Here is a 12478-nt window from a genome sequence, read left to right on the forward strand (position 1 = left end):
AAAATCTACTCTGACAAATAATTACAACAGAAGATATTCTTAACAGATGTGGTACACTTGATAGTGGGTATGATTTTCAAAAGCATTGGGACTGTCTTAATCATTTCATTTTCTTTAATGTATATATGTTTCCTAAAACAAAATGTTTACAAAGGCACAAAGAAGTTCACTTTACTCCCCTGTTTACTGGTTTCTCTTCATCTGCAATAACCATATGATAAGAAAAAACATTATGGGCCCAAATTGAAATGTTGGTCAAAGTGCAAAGTCAGTCTACGAGCAAAGTTCAATGTGCACAAACTAACGGCATCAAGTGGCATGAGACCATTTCATCTGACCTACTGTACTGATATTTGTGCTTCTTTCTCATGGTATTACATTTGCAAATAGATTTTACATCGTCATTAAGCACGCTTTAGTCAGGCTATAGACTTGGCACTTAGTCCAGCATTGGAATTAGCCCCCATGTTCTCAATACATTTACACTAATATTAGGACCTCAATCCAATAAAATATGCTGCAGCCACTGTTTGTCCCAGTATGTACTCTGTTAGCGATGGCAGATGATCCATGGACTGCTAAATTCAAGATATCAGCTTCAGTCAACTGGTAATATAAACCATCCTAGAGCACTTGAATATTTGATTTCTCCAAAAAGCTCATTATAGCATCAGGAAAGACTTGTGGCAAGAAAACACCATTCATACAAAGCTGTCTGTAGACATCCAGTAAATCTCTTGATAGAATGGTGCTATTATAGAGGAGATGCAACTCAGCAGAGAGCATCAGAAGTTGATTCAAAAAGATTGCTCTTGTGAAAAGTCCGCACAGATGGCTGTGGAAAAGAGGCTCTGAGAGAACGCTCAACCAAGAACACTCCAGACTTTGCTGGCCTGTGTAGAAAGAAAAGAAAGGGGGTGTAAGTTTAGAGCAGAATGCATCTTCCTATGAACATTCATGTACAAATAACATCTGTGTAAAAATGGCTCTGTTCGAAATTGTAAAAAACGCTGCCTTTTAAGATATCTAACAGGGGAGTGAGGCAACAAATGACCTAACTGTCTTCTCCTGCCTTCTAAGATACCTTCAAACTGTCCAGGTGTAGGTCAATTTTGAAGACAGCATATACTGAATCCTTGAAGCTGACTATTACCCACAAATCTGTGCGGCAACTCATTGAAACAACTGCTGATTGTATTGAAATGTCATTTGTTTTGCACAGATTTGTCAAAATCTAGCAAGAAATAAACACTGTACTATCTGATTATACCGTTGTTGAAACCATTGATAGTGTCTGGTCTGATGTATTGTCAGACAACTTTCTACTGTTAGCCTGCTAGCTTCCGTAAGCTGATTAAACTGATTTAACATTATTACTTCTGCTAGCGTCACACCATTGGAATTTATACAGAACTCTGCTGCTAAACTTTTAACTAAGACCAAGAAGAGGGAGCACATCAGCCCTGTGTTAGCTGAACTGCACTGGCTCCCTGTTCCCTGTTAATGACTTAAAAAGCTCTAAATAGCATAGCCCCTTCATATATTTCTGAGCTTTTAATATCTTATCAACCACTTAAAGAATCTTAGATCTTCCAAAGCACTGCTTTTGTCCATTATGCACAGCAGCTATGAAACACCCTGCCTCTGTACATCCAACAGGCAAATTCTGTAAAACATCTTTCAAAAAAGACATGAAAACATACCTGTATATGAGAGCTTTTAATTAACTCACCTTTATCTTGTAACCTATTTCTTCACATTATTTTACATTCTACTGCTGCTATTTACAGGGTCTTCCTATTTTCTGCATGAATTGTATTGTATGTGTTGTTGTTGTATTGTCTATCTCTTTTGAAATCTCATTTGTACTTAATTCTAAATGTATGTTTAATTTATTACTTTGTTTGTTTGTATTATTACAACTTTTTTTTCTTTTCTCTCTATTATTGTGCTAAATGCTCCAAATGTAAAGCACTTTGAGCTGCATTCTGTGTAGGAAAGGTGCTATACAAATAAGCTTACTATTACTATTATTATCATCATCATTATTATTATTATTATAATTGTGCTAAAGTTATCTTAAAAGATCATTCAAAACCATCGTTCTTAAAAAGATGTCACTCCAAAATCATATCTTATTAGACACCTCTCTATCAAGGCAGCAAGGCACTGCCTTCCATTTTGAACAGATCCAATATGTTGTAATAGTATGTAATATGTAATAGTATATGTAAAATGTAGTAGTATGTTCAGTGTCCTTTTAAATATGAGACATGTAAGCATTTACAATATGAATGGTATAAGTTACTTTATAAACTGCTTAAGTAATCTACTAACATTATCAAATGAATAGTAAATAGTTAATCAACCATTTAGTAATAGCTTGCTAATGGTTTGTTAACAGACCTAAACACCTAAACGAAACATCTTACTGTAGTTTCAAGAATATATTCCTGTAATTTCTTTCCCATAATTTGAATCATTATGTGACTGAAGGTTGACTGAAGTATCAGAATGTTTAATATGAGAAACAGATACCTCACAGGTCCTCAGCCCAAGTGGCTCTGGAATGTTGGCCAAGTTTTTAAAGAAAAGACTATCTCTGAAACGGGCCAGTGAAAGAAAAAAACTAATGTGGCAAAAAGAAGGAGATTTATGGTGAAAGATTACAAACATTTTATAAGCATAAAAACCTGAACTGAAGTATTTGCTAAGAAGAAGCCTTGTGAAGAAAAGATGCGGGAGGAATGCTGGACACAATCTTTCAAGCATTGAAGAGGAAATACAGTATGATCATCTTAGGGTTAGGGGTGTGTATACGAATAATTCAAAATATCCAAACAACCAATAATTCGGTTATAATTTTCCATTTCTGCAAGCAGTCCAGTTCATAAGGTTGATAAACAGTCTTAATAAGGCAGTTACACCATAGTTGGCAGTGAAAGGCAGACACAGAATTTGCAATACTTAAAAAGACATTCGGCATAATGCATTGCGTAATGTGGTCAAGGCCTGTCATTTCTTCTTACCTGATATAATCTTTTTACAGATTGTAAGGTTCTCCAGCATTTGAGCCAGATTATCATGAACCCAGTTATCAAGTATCTGTGCCAGCCCTGAAGATTCTGGGTACTTCTTAGCCAGTTGGAGCAAATATGGCAGAACACACTCACTGATGGCCAAAGGCTCCGCATACATATTAGCCTCATCTCGTTCATACAGACTGGTGAATCAGAGATATAAACATGTATCATATACTGTATGCTTAAACACAAAAATAAAATGTAATGTGTCATATTAAGCTCAGAAACACACAAATCGTTCACTCACTTTGTTTCCTTAGTATCTTTAAGAAGTCTGCTGAAGTCTGACTCTGGTAAATGGTATAACAAAACCCCTAAAAGGTCACAGTGATCCCAGAAATCTTCTAAAAGCAGATCCAGGAGCATGAGTATGGATTGATTGACATGTGCTAGAAATGAACTCTTCTGCTGTTGTTCTATTCCACCTGGAGTGGGATTTTGCACCTTTGACACAAAGACAGCAGCTTTCACCCTCACCTGTTCACTCTGATCCTGCAGTAGACATAAGCCAATACTGACCACCCTAAAGAAGAAGAAGAAGAAAAGTGTGTAGTATGGTCATTTGCTGATTTATGAATTGATCATATTTATGCAAGAATACATGTTATGCATCCACACCCATCTCCCACCCTCAACAAAACATGAAATAAAAATGTCCTAAATTTACTTGTTTTCATGATGAGATGTCTTAAAATAAGCTCTCTATAAATGAACTCTTATTAAATTAAGTCAAATGATTTTACAAGAAAATGCTGGTTAAAGGCTCTTTATACTAAAAAGAATAGCAACTATATTTTTTCATTTTAATAGAAGATTAATAACACCTGGTTAGATGAGTAGTTTTTGCAGTGCAATTCTTCTAATGCTAACGTTTTGACCAGCAAACCAATTGACCCTGCTCTTGCCCACGGTACAGAACTTGTAAAGCTGTCTTTCTCAATGTGTCTCGTTAATGAACTAGAAATATTGATCCTAGGCACCCTAGCAACCAATCTTTCCATTTCCATCGTTGGAATTACCACTGTAGTTACAGTGCATGCAAAGCAACACGCTGTATTGTAATCCGGTGGCTTCTTCTTATTATTTTTATTACAGTGCATGTGTAACCCACATGATTTGCCAAATCCATTATGATGTACTGTACCGATAATTCTCTGATAGCCCCTAGACAAATGTCAAACAATCAAATAATAATAAACAACTGCCACTTGAAATTCGAGACGGACATCGGAGCTGACTATGATCGGAGCCTGGCCACTATGCCCGAACCAGAGCAGTTCGGACCAGAAAAACTGAGCTGAAAATGCAACTGTGTTTAACAGAGGACAGATGTAGGTTGCTAGTGACATAATATTAGCTTTCAGTATGGTACAATGTCTTTGTAAATTACGTTTAATTACAAAGTATTTCATTCATCCCGGATCTCCCTTACAGAAACGCTGTTGCTGTAAGGTAGACATTAGATTTCGCCATTTTGTCTGTTGTAGAAGATATTGATAGTGCAATAGTTTTGAAAAAATTATCAGAAAACAATGTTAAGGGAATTGTGGAGAAGAAGGATGGTTCGGGTGTTCTTCATACAGGATTCACCCCCTGTATTGGTTGAAACACACCCCATAATCACATCCCAGCATTATAAGACCCATATTCTGACTAGAGTTTTGAGTATGACAACGTCAGGCTAGTTGGCGACCCCAATCATTCAAAACATCTCTGTTGTAACACCCAGTCGAGAGTGGGACTTTGATTCTCCCCAAATGTCCTAGCAAGCTAATTAGTTTGGCTTTCTTTGTGTGTGTGGTTATTTTGCTACTTTTTTTGATATTTGTTGATGTTGATCAAGTATGATTACCTCAATCAAGCACCTAATGTGGGCTGTCTAAGTTTATTTTTATGTAGCCAGATTGTAATGAATGATCTCATTACATGGGGTTTTTAATATTTTTCATCTAATGAATGTATATTTTAATGTAATCTACTGGTCAATTGTAAGATACCCAGTATCTCAGGCGACCCCATTTGAATTTCAGGTGACCCCACATGGGGTCCCGACCCCAAGATTGGGAAATGATGGGCTACTCCCTCATCGTGCAGGTTACGTCATGCAAAGCAATGTTTTTGCAGCACTGAATATCATGTCTGACCTCAACAATAAAGAATGCCTCTGTATGCAATTTGTATAAAATACTGTAATTCTGTGGATTTTGCAACACGCAAACAAACACAGGTAGCAATGGCTATTCAAAACAACATAAAAACTATGTGCTTCAATCCCAGGCTACTTTGGACTGTCTTTTAAACAAACAACAATTCCAACTGCAAGGTCCCAAATTGAAACGACAGATAATGGTCCCGAATTTAAGGACGTTTCAGAATGCCACACATGCACAGCATGACCAGCTACAGACAACGAATGGCATACAGAGTGTGATGCCACTTATAGGCTACCACAGACTGTTTTTGAGTTACACTGTTGCAAATTTTTATATGATGATGTATCATTCTACTAAATGGTTTATCTTCTATATTATCAAGTTATTCAATAGGCTAAACATATAACCTTAACTCAAAACAGCTGTAAGGCATGTCATTCTGATCTGTTAAAAATGTCACATGCATTTAATGCTTAGATGGACACAAAATGTTTACATAATTGGTTTCTACTGTACAACACAGCAGAAAAAATGGCTGCACAATGCAACAAAACCAACACATAAGGTATGATCATTTGTACAGTACTAACTTAATATGGAAACTTGGGCCTAGTTGAACACACAAAACAATATTTACTGTAAAATGGGTTTATCTCAAGGATAGAGGGTAAATTGAAGAGATATATCTACCTAATGCTCAATCCCAGTTTGTGTGGATTACTTTTCTGGTCTTTACACATCAGAGGAACCCCAGCAAGGCAAAGGGACTCAGCACAAGCCATTCTGAGTGCCTCTGAGGCGTTTGGCACCATGTGACGCTGTAATATGTTGCACAAACGTGGGAACAATGTATGGTCCAGGCTTGGAGAAAGGAGAAAAGAGAATGAGAGAGAGAGAGAGCAACATGTCAAAGATCTAAAGTGACAGCACCAAAGACACACAAAGTGGGGTTGGCTATACTCAAAAGCAACTGTTACTGATTATAAATTGATTAAATTTCCATGAGGAATATGTGTGTGTGTGTGTGTGTGTGTGTGTGTATCTTGAATGAATGAGTCATAGCTCATATGAATGAGTCATAGCTGTGTGCAGGCAGCCACTGTGGAAACTGTAGAAACAAGAAAGCCTATCCAACCTCCTATTTGGATAATGCAGAATTATCTGAGAGCCTTCCAGTGATAAATCTTTGTAATAACTTCACTGTATCTGCTTGAGAGAGAAGTGCCAGTGCCAGTGATTTCAGATTAGTGCCCAACATGTCTATCTGGGCTTCAGGTCCAATAATTAGGACCTCTGTCTTCTCTTAATTACAGGAATTGAGAGACATCAACCAATTTATTCGGTCTATAAGCTTATCAGTGGGGCCTTAGTGAGTGCGTCGAACTATTTCGAGGTGATAGAATTTGCATAACTTAAATAATGAAGAATGTCAGAATCTTTGTGAAAACTGAGGAATTTGGTTTTAAGAACCAATTTCTTTATAGGAATAGGTGGTGAATGAGGCCCATGAAGTTGAAGCTGAATTAGCAGAATGACCATCTACAATCATCAATCAATACAATTTACGATATTGAGCAATTACATTGAGCGATATTGATTTCAAAGCCATTTTGAATATTATTGTGCAGCCATATATATTACATGGGGGCAGCCGTGGCCTACTGGTTAGCACTTCGGACCTGTAACCGGCTGAAGTGCCCTTGAGCAAGGCACCTAACCCCTCACTGCTCCCCGAGCGCCGCTGTTGATGCAGGCAGCTCACTGCGCCGGGATTAGTGTGTGCTTCACCTCACTGTGTGTACACTGTGTGCTGTGTGTGTTTCACTAATTCACAGATTGGGATAAATGCAGAGCTCACGGGATCAAAAGAGTATATATACTTATTATATATACTTATACTTACTTATACATATAGTACAAGTTCAGTCACTTCACTTATTAATGGTTCAAAACAGTCACTTGGTCAATAACAGAATCATTCATTGCTTGCAAGCAAACAAAAGGTACACATCAGGCATGGACCACACATTACTGCCATTGTTGAACCCATGCTTTACAGTGATTTTGGTGATCGTTATGGTAATTATGGCTGGTGACAAAAGCAATGTCATATTAGAGAATATGATTTTAGAAAATAAAGTACATGATATGTTTTATGATAATACCTTTTAGAGAGTAGCAGGCTGGCAGCACACAGGGCCTGTGAGAGGTACTCTGAGCCCCCATCTGAGACTTCCAAGCTTCTAACCAGGATCTCTGAACATTCTTGGATGGCCGCTTCCTCAAGTACCAAGGAACAAACTCCTCCAGTCATGACTGATACAAAGGCTTTGAGATACACTACCCGGATTTCTGTATCTTCATTCAGTAAAACCTCCTTCAGGTTAACCTAAGAAAGATAATATGATGACTGCTAGCTTAATATTTTGGGGGTTGGTGTGTTATGACAATTAAAATGGTCTATTTTCAGAAGTAATTCTGATTCCACAGCTGATTAATAATAATACTCAGACTTTCAAAATACTCAGACTTTCAAAACCTGTATTAGCAGGAAATATTTTTTTCTTTCGAAAACAGAAATGATGAAGGCATCAAAGATAGGCAAGAGTAAGATAAATTGCTGGTCAAAACCTTAGCCTAAGAGGAAGTGAATTATCATGCTGAATGAAGCACAAGGCTTTTTTTTTTTTAATTAAAATCAATTGTTTTTTATGAACATCAATTTTCTCTTTAAATTCTATCACTGAAAAATGATCTGGCATAGGCTATGTCCAACTTTATCCAGTAGCTAATGGGCAGCAAACATATGAGCACCATGAATAAATGCAAGAGTAGGCCTAATATCTGCACTATATCCCCCATCCAACTTGTCTGGTACTACCAAAGGATTATTAGGCCTACTACCAAACTGTATATTCCAGAGGGAAAATTAAAACAAAACAGAACAGTTTGTTTGTCATTTGTAGTTCATAGGGGGGATGGGGTGGGGTAGGGGGGTAGATTAAAATCGTAAATAGTTTTTTTTTTTTAAAGGACATATCGCTCAGCCCTATGTCAAAGCTTACACTGTTCACACACACAGCGAACTAAGGTAACTTTTATTTTGTTCATGGCTGTGTAAAGTTGCCCATATTAATGTAGGCTAATATTGTCTGCCGTTAAATTACTATACAGTATGTCCTTTAAGCTGACTAATGTGCGAACCTACAATTGGACAAACGGCAGAGGATGCCTACCATAGCCTATGCATAGATAGACTAGATGGCTGTGCGTAGTCTGCGTGACATAACATTTATTCCTGCAGGCGCTCTTTGCCCATGACATCCCTTATCAAATGCCCACGAACACAAAGCTTTTCACTTTTACAACACTGCCCTGTACATACCAATGAGTACCCATTTAAGTTCATTTTGAGGACTAGTTTCACTGCTGCACTGATGTATCTACAATTAGTAAGAGATATGATTAGCCAACATACCTGGAGTATTTTTTCTAGCAGATGTGGCATATTGGTCATGCTTGAGCCACATGTCTCTGATGCCCATCTGAGCAATGACAGTTTAAAAACAGCATTCCAACTGGAGAAATTCTGCCATACCAGACACATCCAACTTCGATCTTTACACAGGAAGTGAAGGGCCACACCGTAAAAGGAGTCTGAGCCAACCTGTATGTGAACAAAACTTTTGATTTTGGCACACAAACAGTGACTGAAATTGATGCAAATGTCAGTTTATTAGCATATGGATAGTGCGCACTTGTAAATGGTGTGATGAGGTGTGAAGCTCTGACAGAAGCAGTGCACACAACTGGTGCAGGAAGTCCTTAGAGCAGCTGTTCCTGACAAGACTGATCACATCCAAATATAACCCTCTGATCATGAGGCACTGCTGTGTTGTTGTCACAAGCCACATCTTGGACTCCAGCACTTCCACAATAAGACTGTGTGAATTTAAGGCAGCCCTGCAATAAACACGAAGAACAACCATGTAAAAAGATTTTAAACATAAAAAGACCACACAATCATATTTTACTGACAATACTTATTTGTCAAATCAGAATGCTATCTTAACTGTAGATTGTTAGATGGATAGATGTACCACAAAAATATGACCGCCGCTCAGTCCTGCACATTCTCTCTGCAAAAATAAATCACGCTTGTCAATTTGTCTCCATCTCCTACTCCATCCTCTATTCTTGCTTTTGTGTATGTAAATAAGAGTGTGCATATGTTTGCTTTTGTGCATATGTGTGCTTCTCTGTGTGTGTTTTTGCTTGCGAGTGTGTGTGTGGGGGTAATGGTGTGTGTATGTGTGTGTGTGTTTGCTTGCCTGCATGTGTGTGTTTGCTTGTGAGTGGGGGTAATGGTGTGTGTGTGTGTGTGTGTTTGCTTGCCTGCATGTGTGTGTTTGCTTGTGAGTGGGGGTAATGGTGTGTGTGTGTGTGTTTATGTGTGTGTGTGTGCGCGTGTGCCTGCTTGCCTGCATGTGTGTGTTTTTATGTGTGTGTGTGTGTGCGTGTTTGTGTGCGTTTATGTGCATGTGCGTGTGTATGTATGCCTGCATATCTACTGTGTGTGTATGTGTGTGCGTGTCTTTATGTGCGTGTCTTTATGTGTGTTTGTGTGTGTGTGTGCATGCGTGCGTGTTTGTGAGTGTGTGCGTACCTGTGTGTGCGTGTGTGTGTCTGGGGGGTTTAGACAGACACTTTTTTCAGTTCTATCATTATTCTGTTGACTGTCCACAATCCACTGCTCCAATAATGAGCCTTTCTTTAATACATTATGTCCTCCCTCCAGGTCCATTCCAGAGACATGCAGAGGGCGTTAGCAGCCTGACCTTTAGTATCTACCCCAGAGTGAACCCATTCAGTAAACTTAAAAAAACTTTCATTGTTTAGCTAATTGTCTTGCATGTTATGTCACTGGGTCTGACCTCCATTTGTTTTTTATACACAGTTTATTATAGTCTTTTTATGTTTACCCTTTTTATTAGATTAGATCCAATCCCTACTAGATTCCTCAAAAAAGTATATGATAGCTTAGCTCCCTTTATTCTCAAGGTAATAAATACCTCATTAGAAACAGGTATATTTCCAACTGCTTTTAAAACCGCTGTTGTGAAACCTTTACTTAAAAAGTCAAATCTTGACCATACCAATCTGAGCAACTACAGGCCTATATCAAATCTACCGTTCTTGAGCAAAGTACTTGAAAAAGTTGTTTGTAATCAGTTAAATACCTTCCTCAACGAAAACAGTATCCTTGAAAAATTCCAATCAGGTTTTAGATCAAATCACAGCACAGAAACGGCTCTAGTAAAAATAGTCAATGATCTCAGACTGGCTACTGACTCAAACAAAGTCTCAATTCTTATTCTTCTGGATTTGAGTGCGACATTTGACACCAATGATCATAGCATCCTAATTCACCGCCTTGCGAAGTGGGTGGGTCTCTCTGATAATGCTCTAAACAGGTTTCAAACCTACATTACAGGCAGAGATTTTTATATCAGTCTAGGAGATCATGTATCTGAAAAACATGACTTGCCTTTTGGTGTGGCCCAGGGGAGCTACCTTGGTCCCCTGCTATTTTCTCTATATATGCTTCCATTGGGAAACGTCATAAGTCAGCATAATGTAAACTTCCACAGCTACGCAGATGATACCCAATTGTATATTTCTGTGGAGCCAACTAACCCAGATGGCCTTTGCTCCCTCACTGCATGCCTAACCTCCATTAATCAGTGGATGAGCAACAATTTTTTGAAACTAAATGATGACAAAACAGAGGTACTTTTGGTTGGACCAAAACTAAAGCGAGATATTATTCTTAGTAATCTGGGGAACTTGGCGCACCAGGTCAAACCAAAAGTAACAAGCCTCGGTGTCATCTTAGATGCAGAGTTTTAAGCCCCATATCAGTAAAGTTACTCAGACAGCCTATTTCCACTTGAGAAATATTGCCAAAGTCGCCCCTTTTAACTCAACAAGATGCAGAAAAACTAATTCACGCTTTATCACTAGCAGGTTAGACTACTGCAATGCACTTTTCACTGGTCTTCCCAAAAAAACATCTAAAGAAATTGGCACTCATACAGAACTCTGCGGCTAGACTTTTTAACTAAGACTAAGAAGAGAGAACACATCACCCCTGTGTTGGCTGAACTGCACTGGCTCCCTATTTCCTATAGAATTGATTTTAAGGTTATGTTAATTACTTACAAAGCTCTGAATGGCATAGCACCTTCATATATCTCTGAGCTTTTAATATCTTATCAACCACAAAGGAAACTTAGATCATCCAATTCTAATCTTTTAATCGCATTACCCAAAGTGCTCCACAAACAAAGTGGAGAAGCTGCGTTTATCCATTATGCCCCCAAACTATGGAACACCTTGCCTCTGTACATCAAGCAGGCGAGTTCAGTAAATATTTTTAAAAAGATCTGAAAACATACCTGTACAGGAAAGCTTTTAGTTAACTCATCTTATCCTGTAGACTACATTTTCAGATTATTCTACATCTGCTACTATTGGAGGGCAGCCAGCCAGAAGCAGATGGGCTCCCCTATTAAGTCAGGTTCTGCTCAAGGTTTCTTCCTGGAATATGGGAGTTTTTCCTTGCCACAGTTGCCATATGGCGTGCTTGTGGGGGTAAGAGGGTTAAGGCTGCCAGTCTTATGGCGCCATTTTCTATATTTTTGATATGTTGCTGAGTGGATCATAAACAGCCCCAGCAATGAAGAAAAGTGATTGATAATGACTGACTGACTATTATTATGTTACATGCTTCAAATGTAAAGCACTTTGAGCTGCATTCTGTGTATGAAAGGTGCTATACAAATAAAGCTTATTATTATTATTATTATTATAAAATCCTAACTAACACCCATACCTAGTCATTATACCTTCATACTTACTTATCAGTCTGCATAACTTGAGTTAGCATAGCTCTGATCTGTAGGAGTTGACCATGCAAATAGTTGTGAGAGTAGGGCTCCTCGGTGGATCGTGGTAACTCTTCAACCATCTTGCAGAGGAAAGCAGGATATTTTGAGGAAGGCATCATGGCCACCATTGCTTTGGAAGCCATCATTCTAACGCTGTACACAGGACTGGAGGCTAATTGGAGCAATGGTGTCACAGCCTCTGACAGTTCTCTACAGAAAAAAACACCACAGGAATAACATGAGACAATGTCCAACAAAAGTCACCGGTTCATCCCAAAGATGTGCACTCGCT

General features: G+C 38.4%; 1 protein-coding gene across 5 annotated transcripts in view; it reads right to left on the bottom strand.

Annotated features, from left to right (window-relative positions):
* Positions 1-96: 96 nt before the first annotated feature.
* The window catches only part of si:ch211-225b11.4 (thyroid adenoma-associated protein homolog), a 57772-nt gene continuing 45390 nt past the window's right edge, over positions 97-12478 (bottom strand). For 3 of the 5 annotated variants that reach the window (XM_048244622.1, XM_048244621.1, XM_048244625.1), the window contains 8 exons: positions 12157-12396; positions 8995-9199; positions 8715-8903; positions 7402-7625; positions 5927-6097; positions 3331-3606; positions 3030-3223; positions 97-893 (listed from right to left, as the gene is read on the bottom strand). In XM_048244622.1, coding sequence (XP_048100579.1) covers positions 625-893; positions 3030-3223; positions 3331-3606; positions 5927-6097; positions 7402-7625; positions 8715-8903; positions 8995-9199; positions 12157-12396 — 1768 coding nt within the window. In that variant the 3' untranslated portion in view covers positions 97-624. Of the gene's footprint in view, positions 894-3029; positions 3224-3330; positions 3607-5926; positions 6098-7401; positions 7626-8714; positions 8904-8994; positions 9200-12156; positions 12397-12478 lie in introns of those variants that run through there. The other 2 variants (XM_048244623.1, XR_007193655.1) reach the window with 2 other exon arrangements.

The sequence above is a fragment of the Alosa alosa genome, chromosome 5 (genome assembly GCF_017589495.1).
Source record: "Alosa alosa isolate M-15738 ecotype Scorff River chromosome 5, AALO_Geno_1.1, whole genome shotgun sequence".
NCBI classification, from domain to species: domain Eukaryota; kingdom Metazoa; phylum Chordata; class Actinopteri; order Clupeiformes; family Clupeidae; genus Alosa; species Alosa alosa.